Genomic DNA, 24100 nt, shown 5'->3' with positions numbered 1-24100 from the left:
ATGTTTTTTTGTTTTGCTCTCATAGAATGTTACCCATTCACATCATTATATGACCTACACACAGCAACGGTTGGAGTTAAAAATCTTCATTTGTGTTCTACTGAAGAAACAAACACACCTACATGTTGGATGCACTGCAGGTAAGCAGATAAACATTACATTTTCATTTTGGGTGAACAAACCCTTTAATGTGAGTGGCTTTTAATAAGTGTCCATGAAATGCATAAATGCAACACAATGTAAATGTTATTGTGGCATAATACTGTGTCATGCTCAGCGTCACAAGTCTGTGATGGTTGATTAATGTGGTACCTGAGATTGATGGAGGCGTAGCGTAGAGTCGCTCCTTCAAACTCCTTTAGACTTTCATCAGAAGCTATATCCTCCTTCTGAACAATAAAAACATTATATGGACTTAAAAAACAGAATGAGGTGTGTGTGTCTGACTCCGTTATGAACCTACCTGCCACAGTTCTTCAACACTGAATGTGTTTGGTTGTGAAACACCACTCCATGTAATCTAATTACAAATGTGATCATGTACAAAGACATTAGAATTAACATGGGTTACAAAAATACTTGTATGTAATATGTAATATTAATTTGCAAGACGTGTGCACCTGTGGCTCATCAGCGGGAGTGAGTGCAGGCGATGCACTGGCTGGTCTTTCTTCCAGGGGCCCAGGTGGCTCCCACTGAGTGGTACCTGTAGGAATGTGCCAGTAGTAGGTGCCTGATGTGTCCTGCACTCGCATCCAACCAGTGGGCAGGTCCGTGTCTGTTTCAAATGCACTGCAATCCCAATAGGACTCTACAAACAACAATGAAACATTCTCTTTGAGCCTGTTTACACCTGGTATTAACATTTTGAATGATCTGATCACAAGTTGTCAGGTGAGGCAGATGGCCGTTTTTCTATACAGAGGCACAGCTATGTGCCTGCTGTAGTATATGTTTCAAGCAGAATGTTCATTTCCTAGATCCAATTAATATAATCTGTCACACTGACATCTCAGGCATACAGATGATGCTTAGTGAAATATTGCGTATGTGTATGTTTCCCACTATATTATTTGTTATACTCTACTTAGGTAAAAGGGGAAAACAGAGAAGAAGCATCGATTGACAAGAAGACAGCTTTTTTTTTTTTTTTTTTTTTTTTTACTTCTCATTGATTGTTTGTTCATTTGTTGTTAGATAAGTTTGTCTGTGTAGTGCATTCCCGTATATTACTAGTTATGGTGTATTCTCGCTGACTGTGTGTGTGTGTGTGTGTGTGTGTGTGTGTGTGTGTGTGTGTGTGTGTGTGTGTGTGTGTGTGGAGTTAGCGTTTGTTCTCATTGCCACATGTGTAAACACATTTGTTTGGGGGTGTTCCCAACTGCTTTCAATAATGATACTCAGGTGAGTATAAATAGTGTGATAGTCCACGGCAGCCCTCCTTGTGTGAAGACCGATGAGTGTAAAGACATCAACTCTTCCCTGTTCAACTCCTCTCGAGCAAGGACTCCGACAACCCACTTGAGTATTGTTTTCCTTTCCATTATTTGTGTTCAGCTTTTTCTATCTGGCCATTTCTCTGACCTGTATTCAACATGTGCTTTCAAATCTCTACTAACACTCGCAAATCACGTTCTGTACGAGTGAGATGCCGCAATCCTAATAATCTGCGTAGTCTAACAAAATCCTCAACTACTTTACTCTATGTGGCAAGGGGGGCATGGTTCAGCGAGGTCTGCAGCGGGAGAGAGAGCCGCGGGACGAGCGGTAAGTGAGTGGGTTGGAAGCAGATTAATAACACCTGTCTCTCGTTCCAGTAATGAGCGCGGAGAGGGTATAAGACATCGGTGGAACCGGAGACCAGAGAGAGAGAGAGTCGGACGGTTGATGCCAGAGACACTGAAACGGAGAAACCGGAAGCCGGAAGTGCCGACCCGGAAGCACACGCTGAGTGTGCGGTTGTTTATTAAGATACAAATAAAAGAGAAAGCATCAACCGTCCAGCCGACCCCCGTGTCCTCTTCCTTCCTCACACATACGAACTTTGTTACATTGGTGCCGAATCCCGGGAGGGAAGCAGGACAGCGCCGCCGCCATGCAGACGCCCTCCGCCTCGCCGTTTGCGGACATTATCACCTCTCTCGCGGCCCTCCACCAGGATCAACATCAGGCTATGCTGGACCTTCGGGCGGACCAAGAGCGCCGCTTCGCGGCCATCGTCCAAGGCCAGCAAGAGGACCGCGAGAGGTTCCAGAGCTGGATAGACCGGGAGGTTCGTACCGAAGCCGCCGGGCTGACCAGCGCACCGGTCCACGTGCCCCTGCATAAGATGGGGCCACAGGATGACCCGGAGGCCTTCATCGACCTGTTCCAAAAAGCTGCGGAGGCCTGCGGGTGGCCCCGGGCACAGTGGCCGGTGCGCCTGATTCCTCTGCTCACCGGGGAAGCCCAGGCGGCCGCCCAACAACTGCCGGTAGCGAACCTCCTGGACTACGAAGACCTCAAGCGGGCCATCATCCAGCGGGTCGGTCGGACCCCTGAACAGCATCGCCAGAGATTCCGCTCGCTGGAGTGGGGCGAGGCCGGCCGACCCTTCACGATGGCCCAGCAGCTCCGGGACTCCTGCCGCAAATGGCTATTGGCCGGTGGAAGCGACGTGGACCACATCGTCGATCTGGTGGTACTGGAGCAATTCATCGCTCGGCTACCAAAGAAGACTGCCGAGTGGGTCCAGTGCCACCGGCCCACGTCGCTGACGACGGCCATCAATCTGGCGGAGGACCACCTGGTGGCGTGCCCGGGGGTCGGCGAGCCCCTATTAACCTCTCACTCTCTCTCTCCCCCCTCTGTCTCTCCTTCTCGCCCTGTCCCTCTCCCTAGGTCCCGCCCTCCGGGGCCCCCTCGCATTCCCCCCAGAGGCCGGGGTGGAATGGGCCCAGGGCACTACGGGAGTTCGAGGGCCCCGCCCAGGGGGGCGGGGCTGCTGGGGTCGGGCGGGGATAACGGATCTGGTTCCACCCCCCCTCCGCGCTCATTTTCCAACCCACTCCCCGCCGCAGGGGCGGCGGGTAGGCCTGGGCTGGCCTGCTGGCGGTGCGGCGACCCGGATCATTTTGTGGACCGATGTCCGATGATGGACGTCGGGACAATGATCCGGGTCCCGGATTTCCAGCGGACCACCCCCGATCAAGCAGGAGAGTACCAAATTCCTGTGAGTATCAAGGGGGGTACATATCAGGCCTTGGTGGATTCAGGATGTAACCAAACCTCGATCCATCAAAGCCTGATGCAGCCTGGGGCATTGGATACTGGCCGCGTGGTTAAGGTGCGGTGTGTGCACGGGGATGTGGTGGAGTATCCGCTGGTCCCAGTCACGATACAGTTCAGGGGAGAAAAACATAGCATCGAGGTGGCGGTTAGTCCCCACCTCCGGCATCCGCTAATTCTGGGGATGAATTGGCCCGCCTTTGCGGCGTTATTGGGGTCGTTATGCGCGGATGCCGCTTGGGAGCACAAGGCTAGGAACGGGGCGGCGCGAGTGCAGGTTGGCGAGACTGATACGGGACCCTTGGGAACAGCTCCAGAGGAACCGAGCGGGGTCGAGAGACTGATTCTCTCGGACCGCGATGACTTCCCTCTGGAGCAGTCTCAAGATGAGACCCTAAAACATGCATTTCAGCAGGTCCGCGCTATCGACGGTCAGTCTCTCCAACCCGCATTGCCCGTCACGCACCTTATTTTGCCATAATTAAAGATCGGTTGTATCGAGTGACCCAAGACACTCAGACAAAAGTGGATACAACCCAGTTATTAGTACCAAAGAGCCGCCGGGAAATGCTTTTCCAGGCGGCTCACTCGAACCCGATGGCGGGCCACCTGGGGCAGGCGGCCACACTGAATCGCTTGATGACCCGATTTTTTTGGCCAGGCATTCATGACAATGTGCGCAGGTGGTGCGCGTCTTGCCCTGAATGTCAGTTGGTGAATCCACTGGCCGCCCCAAAAGCGCCATTGCGCCCCCTTCCATTAATGCAGGTCCCCTTCGAGAGAACTGCGATGGACCTCATCGGGCCATTAGAGCGATCCGCACGCGGACATCGTTTTTGCGTTAGTCATCGTGGACTACGCAACCCGATTTCCGGAGGCAGTGGCTCTCCGCAACATCTCCGCGAAGAGTGTTGCGGACGCACTGTTTCGTCTAATCTCCCGAGTGGGGATTCCGAAAGAAATCCTCACTGATCAAGGCACGGCGTTTATGTCACGCACGTTGAGCGAACTCTACGGTTTATTGGGCATTAAATCCATTCGAACAAGCGTCTATCACCCACAAACGGACGGCTTGGTCGAACGGTTTAATCGCACGCTTAAATCCATGATCCGTAAGTTCGTGCAGGAAGACGCCAAAAATTGGGATCGGTGGTTAGAACCCCTCTTATTTGCCGTGCGGGAGGTCCCACAAGCCTCCACGGGGTTTTCCCCCTTCGAGCTTCTCTACGGACGGCAGCCCCGGGGGGTGCTGGACGTCCTACGAGAAACTTGGGAGGAGGGACCTTCTTTGGCCAAAAACGAAATTCAATACGTGCTGGACTTGAGAACAGAACTCCACACCTTGGGGCGGCTATCTAGGGAGAATTTGTTGCAAGCCCAGGACCGCCAGAACCGGTCATATGACAGGGGTACGAGACTACGCAAATTCACACCGGGAGAGAAAGTGCTCGTCTTACTCCCTACATCGAGCTCTAAATTAATGTCAAAGTGGCAGGGGCCGTTTGAGGTCGCACGACAGGTTGGAGACCTCGATTATGAAGTGATACGATCCGATAGGAACGGGGCACGTCAAATATACCACCTCAATCTCCTTAAGAAATGGAAAGAGGTGGAATCAGTGTTGTTGGCGACGGTGATCGGGGGAGAGGATGATCTCGGGCCAGAGGCGAGCATCAAAGCGCAATCGGTCGCGCTGGCCCCTGGGGGAGATCACCTCTCACCGTCCCAACTCACTGATTTATCAAAGCTACAGGCGGAGTTCGCCGACGTGTTTTCGCCCCTACCGGGACGTACCAACTTAATTCAGCACCATATCGAGACCGAGCCGGGCGTGGTAGTTCGCAGCCGGCCGTATCGCTTGCCTGAACACAAGAAAAAAGTAGTTCAGGAAGAATTAGGGGCAATGCTCGATATGGGAGTAATAGAGGAGTCCAACAGTGACTGGGCGAGCCCGATCGTTTTGGTCCCTAAGACCGACAGCTCGGTCAGGTTCTGTGTGGACTACCGCAAGGTGAATGCAGTGTCGAAATTCGACGCGTATCCAATGCCGCGGGTTGACGAGTTGCTTGATCGGCTGGGCACGGCTCGATTTTATTCGACACTGGACTTAACGAAGGGCTATTGGCAGATCCCCTTGTCTACATTGTCCAAAGAAAAGACAGCTTTCACCACGCCGTTTGGATTGCACCAATTCGTCACGCTTCCCTTCGTCTTGTTCGGGGCGCCCGCTACCTTTCAGCGCCTCATGGACAGGATTTTGCGTCCCCATGCCGCATATGCTGCTGCCTATCTGGATGATATCGTGATTTACAGTCACGATTGGCAGCGGCATATGCAGCATGTCAGGGCGGTCTTGAGGTCGCTGAGGGGAGCGGGGCTCACGGCCAACCCGAAGAAGTGTGCAATTGGGCGGGTGGAAGTAAGGTATCTGGGCTTCCACTTGGGTCATGGACAGGTGCGTCCCCAAATTGATAAGACCGCCGCAATTGCAACCTGTCCGAGACCCAAGACCAAAAAGGAGGTAAGGCAGTTCTTGGGGCTGGCGGGATATTATAGACGGTTTAAACCAAATTATTCGGACCTCACCAGCCCTTTGACTGACCTTACTAGAAAGGGGCTACCAGATACGGTCCAATGGACGGAGCCGTGCCAGCAGGCCTTCACCCGAGTTAAGGCTGCTCTATGTGGCGGGCCGCTTTTACACTCCCCTGACTTTTCTCTCCCTTTTCTGTTGCAGACTGACGCGTCGGACAGGGGGCTGGGCGCAGTCCTGGCCCAGGAGGTGGAGGGGGGAGAGAGGCCGGTGCTGTACATTAGCCGCAAGCTCTCAAAGAGAGAGGCTAAGTACAGCACCATCGAAAAGGAGTGCCTTGCCATCAGGTGGGCCGTTCTCACCCTCCGCTACTACCTTCCACCGCATGAAGGATACCAACGCGCGGATCACCCGTTGGTATCTAGCTCTTCAGCCTTTTAAGTTCCAGGTGGTCCACAGGCCGGGTGCTCAGATGGCTGTGGCCGATTTCCTCTCCAGAAATGGCTGTCGGCTTCCTCTCCGGGCAGTCGGGCGGTGGGGGTATGTGGCAAGGGGGGCGTGGTTCAGCGAGGTCTGCAGCGGGAGAGAGAGCCGCGGGACGAGCGGTAAGTGAGTGGGTTGGAAGCAGATTAATAACACCTGTCTCTCGTTCCAATAATGAGCGCGGAGAGGGTATAAGACATCGGTGGAACCGGAGACCAGAGAGAGAGAGAGTCGGACGGTTGATGCCAGAGACACTAAAACGGAGAAACCGGAAGCCGGAAGTGCCGACCCGGAAGTGATTATTGTTGTTTTGAGTTTGGACGGAAAGCACACGCTGAGTGTGCAGTTGGTTATTAAGATACAAATAAAAGAGAAAGCATCAACCGTCCAGCCGACCCCCGTGTCCTCTTCCTTCCTCACACATACGAACTTTGTTACACTCTATATTCTATCTATTTAATAATCTGTGTAGGTTCATTTTAAAGTGTCCATATAGAACTCCCCATTGCCAATTATATATTCAGATTAACTGGTTGCTGCCTGATAAAAGACGACAGTATCACTGGTTTAAATTTATTTTTAAATGCATCTATTTGAACTTACCACCATATCTGAAAAGTTTTTTTGTACAATAAACTCCAATTTATTTTCTTCGACATTCTCAATGCCTGACTTTTACAGTCCCTGATATGTGCAAAGTAGTTGGTCAGAGGTCCTTTTGTTATAATGCTCCTTCAGACTTGAATAATCTGCCTCCATCTGTGAAATCTAATACTACTTTAGGCTCCTTTAGAACTGCTTTGTCAAACTATTTGAAAACTGATTGTAAATGTTTTTAATTGTAATGGTTCCTTGAAATATATTGTTTTGTAAGCTGATGGTCAGTTTTTGTAATTGTTATGGTTCCCGAAACAGTTGTCTTTGTAAACATTTGTATACCCTGCAGACTCTGAAATGGTTCTGGGAGGGTTCTGGGGAATTTTGAGCAGATTTGTCTTGTAATGTTTTGTTTTGTTTGTTTTGTATTGTATTGAGTGTACTGTATCTGTTGTATGTTCTTGGTCCCCCTTGAAAACGAGATGTTGCATCTCAAAGGGCTTTCCATGAATAAACATTTCACAAATATTCCTATTGGTCTCTGGAAGTGCCAGTCCGCTGTAAATAAAGCAGACTTTATTTAATCTATTGGGTCTCATTCACAGCTCAGCCTCATGGCCATAACTGAGACCTGGATAAAACTAGAGGACACTACAACTCCTGCTGCCCTCTCAACTAATTTTACATTTTCACACACCCCTCGTCCAATTGGGAGGGGTGGGGGTACTGGTTTGCTTATCTCAAATGATTGGAAATTTGATCCCTTACCATCTCTATTGGGCAGTTAATTTGAATCACACTCGATCACTATTACTCACCCTGTTAAAATCCACGTTGTAGTGGTCTATCGCCCTCCAAGTCACCTTGGTAAATTGTTGGAGGAGTTGGATGTGTTACTTTCTAACTTCCATGAGGATGGCACTCCACTGGTTCTGCTAGGTGACTTCAACATCCATCTTGATAAACACCTATCAAGCCACACCTATCTAGCCACAGACTTCACCACTCTACTGACCTCATTTGACCTTAAGTTAGTATCTACTACGGCTACTCACAAATCAGGTAACCAATTAGACCTTGTGTACACACGCTACTGCTCCATGGACAACACTTTAGTTACTCCATTGCACACCTCAGACCACTTTCTCATAACTCTTAACCTCATACTGACTCCAAACATAACACACACTCCTCCGCAGATTAGCTTTTAGTGTAATCTATGCTCGCTCTCTCCACCTGCTCAGTTCTCAGCACGACACTAACAGTGCTACTGACACTCTTTGCTCCTCTCTAACTTCTCCCTTAGACAGCTTTTGTCCCCTTTCATCCAGACCAGCTTGCCCTACCCCCTCTGTCCCCTGATGTTCTCCATGAACATCGCTCTGGACTCAGGGCGGCAGAGAGGAAATGGCAGAAATCTAAAAACTCTACTGACCTTACCTTGTATCACTGTATCTTCTCTTTTCTTTCTCTACAAATGTCTCCACTGCTAAAGCAACATACTACCACAACAAAATCAACAATTGCTGTGGCTCTCGCACACTCCTCAAAACATTCTCCTCTCTTCTTTGTCCTCCTCCTCCCCCTCCTTCATCAACTCTTACAACTGATGCATCATTTTTTACAAACAAAACCTCCCTCATCAGCAACCAGTTCTCCTCACCACAAACTGACAAGCACATCTCAACAACTAACACACACATGCTCCCATCCTTCTCTCTGCTCTCTCGAGGCAGATATTTCTAAACTCATCCTTTCCATTCACCCTAGTACCTGTCCGCTTGATCCTACACCCTCTGCCCTCCTTCAGGCCATATCTTCTTAAATTACTCCTGCACTTACTCATATTTTCAACACTTCTCTTCACACAGGAACCTTTCTCACAGCATTTAAGAAGGCTTGGGTAACCCCATAGCTTAAGAAATCCCTCTCTGAAGGTTAAGCTATTTGTTAACCCTCACTTGAGCTAGTTGTGTTCAATCAACTGTCTATGTTTCTTGAACAGAACAACCTCTTGGAGAACAGTCGAGTGGCCACTTTTGAAGCTAGATTGGTTGAGACAGCCCTGCTCTCGGTTACTGAGGCACTGAGACTGGCAAAAGCAGCTTCCAAATCCTCAGTACTCATCTTTCTGGATCTGTCTGCTGCTTTTGACACAGTTAACCACCAGATCCTCCTGTCAACTCTTAAGACGACGGGTGTCTCAGGAACTGCTCTCCAGTGGTTCAAGTCTTACCTCTCAGGTAGGTCCTACAGGGTGTCGTGTCGTGGAGAGGTGAAGTGTCTAAATCTCATCATCTAGCTACTAGAGTTCCCCACCAGGGCTCAGTGCTTGGGCCACTTCCCTTCTCCATCTACATGTCATCATTAGGCTCTGTCATTCAGAAACACGGCTGCTTCTATCACTGCTATGCTGATGACACTCAACTCTACTTCTCATTTCAACCAGATGATCCTACAGTTAATGTTTGTATCGCTGCCTGCCTGACTGACATTTCTGGCTGGATGAAGCAGCATCACCTTCAACTCAATCTTGCAAAGACAGAATTACTTGTCGTCTCAACCAGCCGAAGAGAGCGCACGTCATGCCTCTCTTCATCAGACTGCACTGGCTGCCAATGGCCGCTCTACAAAGCAACCACTGCTCTGCACCAATATGCCTAGACTCGCTTGTTCAGACTTCACACACCCTCCAGAAGCTTGCATTTTGCAAGTGAACTACGCCTCTTGGTTCCATCCCAAAGAGACATGAAATCTCGCTCTCTGACCTTTTCCTGGACCGTTCCCACCTGGTGGAACGACCTGCCTATCTCAATTCGTACAGCCGAGTCTGTAGCCATTTTCAAAAAACCTCTTAAGACACATCTTTTCCAATTAAACCTGACCAATAAAGACTAGCACTTCACTATCCATTAAATTTGTTTGCTTGTTTGTTTGTTAGTAAAAAAAAAAAAAAAAAAACTTGTTTGTGTACTGTGCTTGTTTAACTGAGATTCCTTACATCACTTGCAGGTTGTTGCCCTTGTTTTTTTCGTTGCTTCTATTGCTCTCCCCTTTTTGTAAGTCGCTTTGGATAAAAGGGTTTGCCAAATTATTAAATGTAAACGTAAAACATTCAATGAAACTGAATTGATAACAGTTCCAATAACAAACAAAGCTAGATATTCTTTATTGACATTAAATCAATATATGTCACAGGTCAGTAGTTACCAGATGTAGTAAAATGGAGCAAAAGTCAGCAGGATATGATTGATCTGGATCAAGATATCAATCTAACTCATTTATGATCCAAGACCATTATCAGACTAAAAAAAAAAAGTGTGTTGTTTGAGGTTTAGTAAACACTGTTTAATCTGACTACAGTTTATTTTTTCCATTTTTAGCTGAAGTACAAAACTCAAAGTTTGTTTTGCATTATCAAATAGCACAACCAGTGGCATTAACAGTAGGCTCGATATGAATGTGTATAATGCATAAGTGTGAACAGTAGTTTGACTTTCCAAAATTTCATTTTAAAGCCTCTCATTACTGGCAAATATTTTAAATCCAGTGTTAATGGGATGTTTCAGAACAGATTAGCATATACACTACAAATGTCATGTGTTTCAAACTACCTCTGTGGTTTGAGTAATTGATCACAAATTACTTTTATCTGAGATGGATACTACTAAGGTTATCATCTATTCTGTGTGACATACCTGGTTCTTCATCAGGAGTGCTGCTTGCAGTGCTTCCCTGTGACAGCGACATGCAGCTGGAATCTTCATCACTGGTAACGCCATTCTTGCCGAACAGCAAACAAGCATTTCTGCTGCCGGCTTCGCCACCTTTCTTCTGAACTTCAGGTGGGTCTGTGTTTGAGCATCCACTGGGTTTTAAATTTTCCTCTTTATCTCTTAATACCTCCTTGTCAATCTGCTCTTGGTTTTCCAGATTATTCTCCATCATGGTGGTAGAAGAGTAAATCAGAAGAGGTTCATCAGACACCCAGTCATGCAGGTCAGAGCAGAGTGCTTTTAGGGTCTTGTTCTTCTCTTTATTTCGCCGCTGTGAGTTCTGGTTTGGGTTTCGATCTGTGGATTCATTCTTGTTTTCAACCAGGTTGAGATTCTGGTCTTGCTGCTGCTGCTCTGTTAACTTGCATATTTGGTTCTGATCTTCCTTCATCCACTTGGTGTTGCTATCAGAGACTGGAAGACTATGTTCATTTTCCTGATTTCTGCTCCATTCATCTTCCTGGTGCTGGAGAGATGCATCATCATCTAGTCCTCCCATAATGCCTTTGAGTATCTGGATGGAAGTGCTGGTGTAATTATGTTGACTCTTTGAGGAGAAAGAGGTTGACCCAGGAGTATCTTTCAGGCCCAACTTTCTTTCATATGATAAGCAGAGGTCAAGCTTCAGTGAAGGTGGAATGTATGTATTTTTATTGAGCAGGTCTGAGGGGCTCTTCACAGACATCACACAGATCTGTAACAACACCACACATTAAATTATATACAGTATATGCATCTTTAAGCCATACCTTCTAGTAGAGGTTAGATCGGGCTCAAAAAAAATCAAGCCCGACCCTACCCGAGCCCGTGCACGTTGTGGCCCGGCCTGACACTAACTATAATTATGAGCGCGAGCCTGATTTAAACCGGACCATTTTTTAATACGTGGGCATTTTGACAAGAACGAGCCTGTAATGAGCAAAGTGCAGCGAAGCGGACTGGTGAGACTCATGTTAAAACTAACATTGATAAACTTAAAGAGTTAGTTCACCCAAAAATGAAATTGATGTCATTAATGACTCACCCTAATGTCGTTTCACACCCGTAAGACCTTCGTTCATCATCGGAACACAGTTTAAGATATTTTATATTTTAGTCCCAGAGCATAATGCAGTGTCACGTGATTTCAGCAGTTTGGCACTTCCGAACTGCTGAAATCACGTGACATTGGCGACCCGAATCATTGATCGATTCACTGATTCATTAACCGTTTGATTCTGTTTGGAGGCACATGGAGGAGAAGACAATGCTGAATAAAATCGTAGTTTTTGATATTTTTGGACCAAAATGTATTTTCGATGCTTCAAGAGACTTTAATCAACCAACTGATGTCACATATGGACTACTTTGATGATGTTTTTATTAGCTTTCTGGACATGGACAGTAAAGTGGGCATTGACTGCATTATGCTCTGGGACTAAAATATAAAATATCTTAAACTGTGTTCCGATGATGAAGGAAGGTCTTACAGGTGTGGAACGACATTAGGGTGAGTCATTAATGACATCAATTTCATTTTTGGGTGAACTGACCCTTTAAATGAGTTTAAGCCACTGTACAGCCGAATCAAATTTTGTTGCAATATTTTCCTGTTTAATACTTTGAAGCTGCTTTGAAACAATCGTCATTGTAAAAGCGCTATATAAATAAAGTTAACTTGACTCCGCTCAATAATCCACAGGCGCGCACTCATGAACCGCTCACCGGTAAACTGATGTTTGCTCAAATCCAGCTCAGACATTTATCTGTAGCTTACTTTGTTGTAGCCATTAAACAATGTGTTTTTATTCCTTCATATTTATGTTTAAATATTATAATATAATACTAATAATATAATAATTCATCTGATTATGATAAGTGCAAACATGCGATGATCAGAAATGATTTTGGTGGCTATATTTAGTTTAATATTACTTTTTTTGTAGAAAGCATTTCTTTTTCTTTCTTTTTTTTAATGTATCTTAATTTTAAAAAAGGTTGCAAATTGCCTGGATTTAATAAATAAAAAGCGAATATCAGACTATAATTGTGAGATGAAATCGTGGGAGTGATCGCTTTCATTGCTCATGCACTGGAGCCCGCGTCTCATAAATAAACCAAAACTCAGCAGGCTACTTGCCTCACAGACATGAGAAATATGCGTATAGAAAGCTTGAAATGTCCACTTTTAAATGAAACGTTTCGAAGATATTTAATTAAACGAAGTGCAGTGTTCACACGAGCAGCTCTTGACACAGAGTGTTTCTATTTAGAATGCTGCGCTCCATCACTGCATGAGCTGTGAGTTTAACGCGCATTTTTACACTAATCCTGACTTGTGCAACTTTGTAGCCTACACATTTGTTTCTTAGTTGTTGTATTTGTTCTTACTTTGCTAAAAATATATATAATTTCTGATTATAGCATAGCTTTCTGCCCACCCAATTAGACTAGTAAAGTAGGCTAATGATTAAAAAAAAAAAAAAGCTTGATCAAGGGCATCTTCAAGTATGTCAATTTCTTGAAGAAGTTGACATTCTTCTTGTGTAAGTTTGTCCATTTACGCGCAAGACTTGAAAGAGAACTCGATATTTGCATGCTGTGAGACGAGTGCGCGCTCTCGGAGGATGCACAGAGATAAATCTTCTCACAGCGCGCACGAGTCCTCATTGCGTGTAATGACGGCGAAAGTGACTGGTCATATTTGGATATACGGCAGCACTCGCATGCATCGAAGTTTACAAAGTTTTTTTGCCCGTTTTTCTTTTATTATCGCTGCTGTTGTAGTTTAGCACTGAGGAGCCAGCACATGTATCCATTAGACATGTGCCGATTTTCGATAATGCAATTTATCACGATAATGAATATGCACGATATTGTTATCGTGGGCACTTTAAAATATCGTAAATAATATTTTATTAACAATTTATAATTTTTTTTATAATGCACTCAAGAATATTTTGCCCATCAACCGTATAAATGCTCAACACCGCTGTATTCTGCGTCAAAGGGAAGCGCTCAGGTGTAAATGAGAAGCACATGAACGAGTGAAGGAGACGCGCTGCTGAAGTGCCGCTCAGTGACAGCAGAGGGCGCTGATGAACTGCAGAATGCAGCGATTACCCCGGAAACCCCGCAAACAAACAAAAAAAAAACGCATGTAGTTTTTAAAACAGCCATTCGTTTTTTATAATCGCAATGTTGTTCATCACAGCGCCAAATACGTAATACTTAAAGACTTAATAGGCTATTTATTTTCAAACTTAAACATTTTAAACACGTTTTAATGTGGACTACAACATGCCCTAATGATTAGAACGGTTCTAATTATTTTTTATTGTTCAGTAAAACTTTGAGACATACGACTTCATTAGTTAACAAGTTAATTTATTATTACCAAACTGACAATGAAAAATACTTATAAAAAATTAATCATTCTAAGTAATGTTAATTTCTTAGTAACTGTTTAATAACATTAAAATCAAAATAACTTTTTTTAATGGACCTAAGATAAAACTAACAATGATCAGTATTTCTTAACTAACATTACGAAAAACATTATACTTTCTGTATCAAATGTAGCTATTGCTCAATCTTAATGCATTAAATAATGAGACCTTATTGTAATTTGTTAGCCTACCTGTTGTCCTTTATAGGCTAATTCTTTTGCACTTTAATCTGTTTGAAAATTGTACTTTTACAGCTCTGAAAAAAATCAAGAGACCACTTAACATTGATTTCTCAGTGATTTCTCAAAGACTCTTAATTTTTTTTCCAGAGCTGTATATATTTTTGGTACATTATTGTATTTAAACATTCAGTTATTTTTGTTCTTACAAAAATAGTTCTTAAAGCTGTTATGCTGTTCAATATCGTGATAATATCGTATATCATGATAAAACTTCAGCAATTAATGGCAACATGAAAAATTTATATCGGCACATGCCTAGTATCCATCGACAGAAACATGAACAAAGCATTGTTTTCAAGTTACAACCTATATTATAGATGCCTTATCAGACGTGAGATGAACCACATACGTCCACACCGTAGATGTTGCTTTAGACAAACACATGCAGGTCGGGATTTCTGTTTGCGTCATCACAACATTTCTGCCTTACTGTTTCGGTGATAAAAGTCTTTTGGCCGAAAACCGAAAGTGCGCTTTTAGGCCATTTCCGGTGGCCGAAAATTCGGTGCATCCCTAATACCTTCACTGTAATGCTATGACATGAACATTTCACACACAAACACATACAAACTAATATTGGATCTAAATATATTAAATGTGAGTGAAATGGTCGCACTGTAGAGCCCAGTATGACAATACATTTTATATTGTAATATGTTGTATATTGTCAACCAAATCAACCAAAGAAAATCATGGTTGACTGAAGTCCAGGACCCTTATTTATCAACAGTGCATAGAAAAGGTTCTATATTTCGTCCTATGATAATTTAGAATGTTTCTAAGTACAAGAAAATTCATAGCCTATTTATCAAACATGCATACACAGTTCTTACGCACGTGAGTAAGCAATCATTGTGGATAAATCCCACGTGCTCAAGTACCATGCACGTTCACGTTCAGTGTCAATCGGAAACGCCTCTAAATAGCAATATATGGTGACAAAACTTCCCTTTACAAATCATGTGAGTGTGCTTTTTCCTCACTGCAATAAATCGCAAAGAGAGCAAAGAAGAGGAACAACACAAACACAGAATTTGAGGTACTGATAGATGAAGTTGAATCCAATTAACAAATATAGTTCAGTTCATTCACTGCATTGCACTGCACTGAAAGCATACCGTATATTGTATGCTTTCCTGTAGCTCAAGAGGTCTTTGAAAGGAAGCTCACCAAGTATGAGGGACTGGTCAGTGAGTGTCGGCAAGCAAGATGGAGAGCAAGGTGTCTCGCAGTTGAAGTCGGAAGTAGGGGATTTGCGGCCCGATCCTTGTGCAGAGCCTTCAGTCTGTTAGGCATTGATGGAGGGAGAAGGAGAAGAGCCATCTACAACATCACCAAAGCAGCAGAGAAAGCCTCAAGATGGCTATGGCTCAAGAGAGGAGATCCATGGGGGCAAAGTAGCTAGATTTGCCAACTGGACACAAGCTGGGGTCTGATCAGCCTCAGCTGGGTCGCCTGGATGAGGGTGTATGATGTTGAAAGACCCGAAACACCCAATGATTCCAGGATCATCACTGAAGATGTGTCCAGTAGCATCATTAGATGTATTTGCACAGCGTTAACCTGATTAAATCAGTGACGACCAGGAAAGACTGGTTGGCAACCACGAAAAGGGTGGTGACTACTGGAGAGTCAGTGACAGCTCGGAGAGATGGTAACTGGGGCAGAACGGGCTGGCAACTCAATCTGTGTCTTCTATGAGGAGGACTCCAAAAAAAGCTACGAAGAACCTAAGGAAAAAATACCCCCAGGGGTGCCCGAGAGGGGGGGAGGATGAGCACCCCAACCGGACGGATTCAACAGCACTAGACCAAGGAAATGGACAAACGAATACGAGCATGCAATGTACATGTGGCAAGATCTGTAAGAACGAGCGAGGCCTAAAGATCCACCAAGGGAAGATGAAGTGTCTGGTAGGGACAGGACCAACACAACGCACAGGTGTTCAACCTGGTGAGACGCAGGAGGAGCCAGGCCCGGAGTCACCCCACAGTGCCCGGAACCTCCAAGTGTTGCAAATGACTCCTTCCAGTATCAAGTCTGAGAGGAGGCGGATCAAGTGGCCAGCAGCGAACATGTCCTCACTGTGGAAACAGTTTGACATAGATGTTGACCAGATTCTGGAGGCGACAATGAGGGGAGAGGTTGACGGAAAACTGCAAGCCATGACAACAATCATCGTCAGCATCGCATCCGAACGGATCGGTGAAGAGGTGAAGGCAGGAGGCTCCAAAGGACCTCACTCTAAGAACCAACGTGAGGAGAGAATCCATAACATCAGGCAGGAGATGAAGACCCTGAAGCGACAATACAAGCAGGCAGGAGAGGAGGAGCGCACTGGCCTGGCACAGCTGATGTGCATCCTACGAAAAAAGATCAGGATCCTCAGGCGGGCAGAGTGGCTCCGGAGGCGTCGCCGCAAAAGAGCCCGTAAGCGGGCTGCATTCATTGTCAACCCCTTTAAGTTCACTAAGGAGCTGCTAGGACAGAAGCGTAGTGGCCAGCTGATCTGCTCTAAGGAGGAGATTGATCACCACCTGAAGGAAACATACAGTGACCCAGCGAGAGAGCAGGAGTTGGGAGAGTGCAGCACTCTGATAGATCCTGGAGGACCAAGTATGCAGTTCAATATGGCAGAGCTGCAGCTGAAGGAGGTTCGAGAGGTTGTTGGGAAAGCGCGAGCAAGCTCTGCTCCAGGACCAAGCGGCACTTCGTAAAAAGTGTACAAGAACTGTCCTAAACTCCTGCTGCGCCTGTGGAGGATCCTGCGTGTCATCTGGAGGAGGGGCAGGATTCCTGAGCAGTGGAGAGTTGCTGAAGGGGTCTGGATTCCAAAGGAGGAGAACTCCAAGAAGATAGACCAGTTCCGCATCATCTCCCTGTTGTGTGTGGAAGCCAAGATCTTCTTCAGTGCTGTCTCCAACAGGCTGTGCATCTTTCTCTCAAATAATAGGTTTATCGACACATCAGTTCAGAAGGGGGGAGTTGCAGGTATGCCTGGATGCTTGGAACACACAGGTGTGGTGACACAGCTTATCAGAGAGGCCAGAGAGAACAGGGGCAATCTTTCAGTGCTGTGGCTCGATCTGGCAAATGCATATGGCTCAATACCACACAAACTTGTGCAGCTCACTCTGACAAAACATCACGTCCCCACCAGGGTTAGACACCTCATCGCTGATTATTACAACAATTTCAGGATGAGAACCTCATCAGGGGCAGTGACATCAGGCTGGCACAAGATTGAGATCGGTATCATAACAGGCTGTACCATCTCCGTAATTCTGTTCTCCCTGGCCATGAACATGCTCATAAAGTCTGCTGAACCAGAGTGCAGGGGGCCCAAGACGAAGTCAGCTCAACGGCAGCCACCGATAAGAGCATTTATGGATGACCTCACTGTCACCACAGAGTCAGTACCAGGCTGCCGATGGATTCTAAAGGGTCTCGAAAAGCTAATGGAGTGGGCACGGATGCGTTTTAGACCAGCAAAGTCTAGATCAATGGTGCTTAAAAGAGGAAAGGTAGATGACAAGTCCCGTTTCAGTGTGGCAGGGACAACTATCCCGACCATCACAGAGAAGCCTGTTAAGAGCTTAGGCAAGGTGTTTGACAGCACCTTGAGGGACGCAGCATCCACCCAGTCAACGTGCACTGAGCTGGATGGATGGCTGAAGTCAGTGGATCGGTCTGGATTGCCAGGGAAGTTCAAAGCTTGGCTATACCAGCATGGCATTCTTCCCAGGATCCTGTGGCCACTCCTCATCTATGAAGTGCCAATCTCGACTGTGGAAACCTTAGAGAGGAAGGTCAGCAGCCACCTCAGAAAATGGCTGGGGCTTCCAAAAAGTCTAAGTAGCATCGCACTCTATGGGCAGCGCAACAAACTGCAACTGCCACTCAAGTCCTTGGAAGAAGAGTTCAAGGTAACAAGAGCCAGGGAAGTGTTGCAATATAGAGACTCAAGAGATGCAAAGGTGGCAAAGGCTGGAATTGAAGTTAGGACTGGCCGGAAGTGGAAGGCTGAGGGGGCGGTTCAACAAACAGAAGCAAGATTACATCACAACAGGCTGGTAGGAGTGGTAACAAGAGGCAGGGCTGGACTGGGTTCCTTTTCAATTCCCCATATTGACACCACCAAAGGGAAGGAAAGGAGTCGCCTAGTCCAGGAGGAGGTGAGAGCAGTGGTCGAGGAGGAGAGAACCTGCAGGACAGTGGGAATGAGGCAACAGGGTGCCTGGATACGATGGGAGAATGTGATTGAGAGGAAGGTGACATGGGCAGAGCTGTGGAAGGCAGAGCCACAGCGGATCAAGTTTCTCATCCAGGCGGTTTATGATGTGCTTCCCAGCCCATCAAACCTTCATATATGGGGCAAGGTGGAGTCACCAGCATGTCCACTGTGCTCCAGGCGTGGAACACTAGAGCACATCCTGAGTTGCTGCCAAAAGGCACTGGGAGAGGGGAGATATAGGTGGAGACATGATCAGGTGCTGAAGGCCATCGCTGAAGCCATTGCTGCAGGAGTCGAGTGGGCCAAGCGCTCCTGTCTCTCCAGAAGTAAGAAAGCCATCATCTTCATCAGAGCTGGAGAGCAGCCAAGACCAGCTGCAAAAACATCTGCAGGCATCTTGGCCACTGCAAGGGACTGGCAGCTGCTGGTGGACCTGGAGAAGCAACTCAAGTTCCCCAACCACATGTCAACCACCACCTTAAGACCAGACATTGTTCTCTTGTCTGAGTCCACCAAACAAGTGGTTCTGTTGGAGCTAACAGTCCCTTGGGAAGATCGCCTGGAAGAGGCCTTTGAAAGGAAGCTCACCAAGTATGAGGGACTGGTCAGTGAGTGTCGGCAAGCAGGATGGAGAGCAAGGTGTCTCCCAGTTGAAGTCTGAAGTAGGGGATTTGCGGCCCGATCCTTGTGCAGAAACTTCAGTCTGTTAGGCATTGATGGAGGGAGGAGGAGAAGAGCCATCTACAACATCACCGAAGCAGCAGAGAAAGCCTCAAGATGGCTATGGCTCAAGAGAGGAGATCCATGGGGGCAAAGTAGCTAGATTTGCCAACTGGACACAAGCTGGGGTCTGATCAGCCTCAGCTGGGTTGCCTGGATGAGGGTGTATGATGTTGAAAGACCCGAAACACCCAATGATTCCAGGAACATCACTGAAGATGTGTCCAGTAGCATCATTAGATGTATTTGCACAACCAGGAGAGCGTGGCGCTAGCAACGGCAAGGTCATGGGTTCGATTCCCAGGAAAAGCAAGAACTGACAATGATGTAAAAATGTGTACATTGAATGCAATGTAAGTCGCTTTGGAAAAAAGCATCTGCCAAATGATTAAAAATATAACAAAAAAAAATAAACAAAAAAAAATGCAATAGGAATGCCAAACAAAAGAAAAAATGCTCCATGGGAGAATGTCACCAATGCAGTTCATTGCGTTGGGTCTGAGGAGAGAAGTGTCACAGAAAAAAAAAATGTTGACATTAAAGTATTGGCTTTCTTGCCACTTTATTGCTTTTAACCGACAATGTGTAACTGTATGCAAAAATTAATACTACAAGCTCTACAATACTTAAGCAGTTTATTTAATCTCAAGTCTCAATGAAATACCGACATTTTCTCTCTCTCTCTTATACACACACAAACCATGAACTGATATACATTTCATTAAATAAATAGGGCTCTGTGCTAATCTAGCCACAGGAGGTCACACACCAGTGTACCTTTTGTGCCAGTCCAAAGCCCGGATAAATAGAGAGGGTTGTGTCAGGAAGGGCATCCGACGTAAACATTTTGCCAAATCCATTATGCGAATCACGAATATGACTTCCATACCGGATCGGTTGGGTCCCGGGTTAACAACGACCTCCATCAGTGCTGTTGACCTACAAGGCACTGGTGGAAATTGGGCTACTGTTAGTCAAAGAAGGAGAGGAGGAAAGCATGTCCATAGGCAGAAAGAGAAGAGGAAAGGCAAGAGTTTAGGACTGAAAGTAGGGACTTTGGATGTTGGTACAATGACAGGTAAAGGCAGAGAGCTAGTAGATATGATGCAGAGGAGGAAAGTTGACATTCTGTGTGTCCAGGAGACCAGGTGGAAAGGGAGCACGGCTAGAAGCATTGGAGCAGGGTTTAAACTGTTTTATAATGGTGTGGACAGGAAGAAAAATGGAATTGGAGTGATCCTGAAGGAGGAGTTTGTGAAGAATGTTCTGGAGGTAAAGAGAGTGTGAGATAGGTTGATGAGTCTGAAGCTGGATATTGAAGGTGTGATGTTGAATGTTGTTAGTGCCTATGCTCCACAAGTAGGTTGTAAGCAAGATGAGAAAGACAGATTCTTGAGCGAGTTGGAGGAAGTGATGCAGACTGTTCCCAGAGGTGAGAGAGTAGTGATAGGGGCAGATTTGAATGGAAATATTGGGGAAGGGAATAGTGGGCATGAGGAAGTGATGGGCAGGTTTGGTCTTCAGGAAAGGAACCCAGAAGGACAGAGGTTGGAAGACTTTGCTAAAAGTATGGAGATGGCTGTGGTGAACACGTACTTTCAGAAAAGGCAGGAACACAGGGTGACATATAAGAGTGGTGGCAGGAGCACACAAGTGGACTATATCTTATGTAGACGCTGTAATCTGATGGAAATTAGCGATTGTAAAGTAGTGGTGGTAGGTGGTCAGGTGGGGCTTCCAGATGACTGGACTACTACAGCCAAAGTGATCAGGAAGACGGGTGGGAAGGTGCTAGGTGTGTCATCTGGAAGTTAGGAGAGCTTTGAAGAGGATGAAGAGAGGAAAGGCAGTTGGTCCTGATGACATACCAGTGGAGGTATGGAAGTGTCTAGGAGAGATGGCAGTAGAGTTTTTAACTAGGTTGTTCAACAAGGTCTTAGAGAGTGAAAGGATGCCATTCGGAGGGGAAGTGTTTTGGTGCCGATTTTTAAGAACAAGGGAGATGTGCAGAGTTGTGGAAACTACAGAGGTATTAAGCTGATGAGCCATACAATAAAGTTGTGGGAAAGAGTATTGGAAGCAAGGCCAAGGGAAGAAGTGGACATTTGTAAACAGCAGTCTAGTTTCATGCCAAGAAAGAGCACTACAGATGCATTATTTGCCTTTAGTAGGGGTGTCCATGATTAACCGATTAACCGTTAAAAATTGCGTAACCAAGTAAAACATTTTGCTCGGTTAAGTGGCGTCAATGGCATGCTTTGAATTTAGTTGTAATATATTTTTGCACCACTAAAGACCGCCAGAGCGCTCCCAGACATTTGTAATATCCACAAGAAGTCATGACCAGTTTTCTAACATGAAGCGGGCAAAGAAAAGTACTGCGTGGGAGCACTTTAAAATTGAGAGTGACGGGGGAAAATGCAAGTATTGCAATGCAGTGTTTACCGTATTTTTCAGGCTATAAGTCGCTCCGGAGTATAAGTCGCATCAGTCAAAAAATACATCATGAAGAGGAAAATAACATATAGGCCTATAAGTCGCACTGGACTATAAATAATTAGCATTAAAGGGGGGGTGAAACACTCAGTTTCAGTCAGTGTCATGTCAATCTTGAGTACCTATAGAGTAGCATTGCATCCTGCATATCTCCGAAAAGTCTTTATTTTTTTAATAATTATATAAGAAAGATGCGCTGTTCCGAGTCTTTCCGAAAAAAGCCGAGCGGGTGGGGGCGTATCGTGTGAGCGGAGCTAAATAATGACGTGTGCGCCGCCGTGTTGAGTGCGTCGTAAAGCTGTGTCATCCCTAACAGCGGGTAAAACTTTATTCAAAATAAAAATATGGCTTTTAATCAGATACAGCCATACATCTGCAGTGCAGTTGAACAGGAGCAGCAGCAAAAACGACTAGAGCAGGACGTCTCTATGTGGTACAAGTTATACACTAACTATATAATATGCTTAGCGACTTGTGTTATTTACATATTTATACTTGAATTATATCGTCGTATTTTTGTCTTTGAAGGTGTAAATGTGGGAAGTGCAGTTGTGCACGTGTGTTTGTGTGTTTACGCGTGGTTTGTGTAGACATGGTTTTGCAAGGCAGGCTAGTGTTTACATAGAAAGACACGGAATAGTAGCGCATTTGAATGAAGAAGCGTGCTTATTTAGTTCAACATATTTCCCCACTCTTTGTGTATTGTTGTTTGGAGTGCTTTTACAATACACAAACATAAAGTTACACATATAGTGGCCAGCTAAACAAATGTACACGCACTACACATCGCATGCTCCATTGATCAATTAACTATACGTGATCATGTTTGGGCTACTTGATGAGCATAGGCAAAAACACAGACATTTGAAGCAGTCTAACTCACCGCCTGCGGTTCTAACGTTGGGACCTTTATCGTTGGGACTGCTCCATCCTTTATCATTAGGCGATTGGAAAATCCGGCGTCGAACTGGGCCTCGTTTATGAAACAGTCGGCACCGAAATGCAGCGAACAGATATAAACATTCGCGCAATTCAGTTGCTGATCCGGAAAAGCAAATTCCATCCACTGTTGCCTTAACGCGGGGTTTTTGGGGAATCTGTGCAGGACTGTCTTGGTCTGGCAACCAAAAACGCACTTTTTTGGTGACATTGTTAGTTGTGCACATCACCTGTGCAGCGCAGCCTACGAGCCAGCGCTTTGATGGGCGTAGCCTGTTGCTTTCGCTCTCTCCCTCTCTTTCTCTCACGCTCTTCCGGTAGAATTGTCCGTACGGCCCATACAAATTCCGCCCCCATTAACGTCAAAGGGGACGCATGATTGCAAAAAACTTGCCGAAACTTATGACTAACTACTATTACAGTAGTATTTTTGACAAAGAAATACTCCCATCAAACGTCCACCTTAACTTTTGAAACTTTGTCCATGTTTAGTATGGGATTCCATGTCTTTAACAGTGTAAAAAGATCAGTATGCATGAAACAGCATTTCACCCCCCCTTTAATATTCGCATTAGGGCAGAAGCAGAGCGGGGCCCGCGCGCACAGGCCCGCATCCGCTCGTGCCCTCGCTGTGCATAACGGAGCAGAAGAAAGCAAGTTTGAAGTGAGAAACTTGTGAGGGACTAGCGAAAAGCAGAGGTTACTTTAACTGTAATGTAGAAAGAAAAAAAAGCTAATTGCGCACTGAAAGCAAGATGGCCAGAGCTGAAGGAACGAGTCCACAGATGCTTGAACTCTGCCGGGAGAGGCTCAGCCGCACGAGTCAAACGCTGTGTGAATCGTTCTCAGCTGCATATTTTACTACATGCAGTTTTGTAGTAAAACAAACTACTGTTTGCAGAATTGGATTTTCTTTATGGGGGCATTTTGTTTGTGTTCAGTCTTTCTAAGTTGTTGTCTTTAAGTTAATATTTCAGTTAAGAGTGTAACAGACTTTATTTGATCTCGCATAATGTATTCATTTGGTACGCACTGGCGCTCTTATGTATGTGTGCAATGCATTTTTCCCCTCGGGGCTTGCCGTAGATAGGTTGGAGCATGCGCACTTGTTTGGTACTGGAGTGTAGCGGGTTTTGGGGGTTTTCAGGTTGGTGATTTACATGTGTGACGGAGAATAAAGGAAGGAATGTTCAGACGGCTGTCGTTTATTGTTTTTCTTATGACAAAGTATTTTAGGCGAACACTGGACGGACGCTCGGTCACAAGAGCTTTTTTTCTGTTTTCAATTATTATTATTTTCTTTTTCAAGGGTAGGCTACAGGAGCAGCATAGAGCCCTCTCTCGGGGCTATATGTTTATTCTTGTATGAATTAAATTTGATATGT

At 45.7% G+C, this 24100-nt stretch overlaps 1 protein-coding gene and 1 pseudogene across 2 annotated transcripts in view; one reads left to right on the top strand and one right to left on the bottom strand.

Annotated features, from left to right (window-relative positions):
- apbb1 (amyloid beta (A4) precursor protein-binding, family B, member 1 (Fe65)) overlaps window positions 1-24100 on the bottom strand; it is a 109883-nt gene that overhangs the window by 61701 nt on the left and 24082 nt on the right. The window contains exons 2-5 of one of the 2 annotated variants that reach the window (XM_067433052.1): window positions 10579-11350; window positions 621-811; window positions 464-520; window positions 313-386 (exon numbers count right to left, since the gene is read on the bottom strand). In XM_067433052.1, coding sequence (XP_067289153.1) covers window positions 313-386; window positions 464-520; window positions 621-811; window positions 10579-11341 — 1085 coding nt within the window. In that variant the 5' untranslated portion in view covers window positions 11342-11350. Of the gene's footprint in view, window positions 1-312; window positions 390-463; window positions 521-620; window positions 812-10578; window positions 11351-24100 lie in introns of both variants that reach the window. The other variant, XM_067433051.1, reaches the window with a different exon arrangement.
- Window positions 20157-21595, top strand: LOC137062376 (craniofacial development protein 2-like; annotated as a pseudogene).

This window comes from Pseudorasbora parva, chromosome 23, assembly GCF_024679245.1.
Source record: "Pseudorasbora parva isolate DD20220531a chromosome 23, ASM2467924v1, whole genome shotgun sequence".
Lineage (NCBI taxonomy): Eukaryota > Metazoa > Chordata > Actinopteri > Cypriniformes > Gobionidae > Pseudorasbora > Pseudorasbora parva.
Note: the sequence above shows the minus strand (reverse complement) of the source record. Positions and strands in the feature narration are given on the sequence as shown.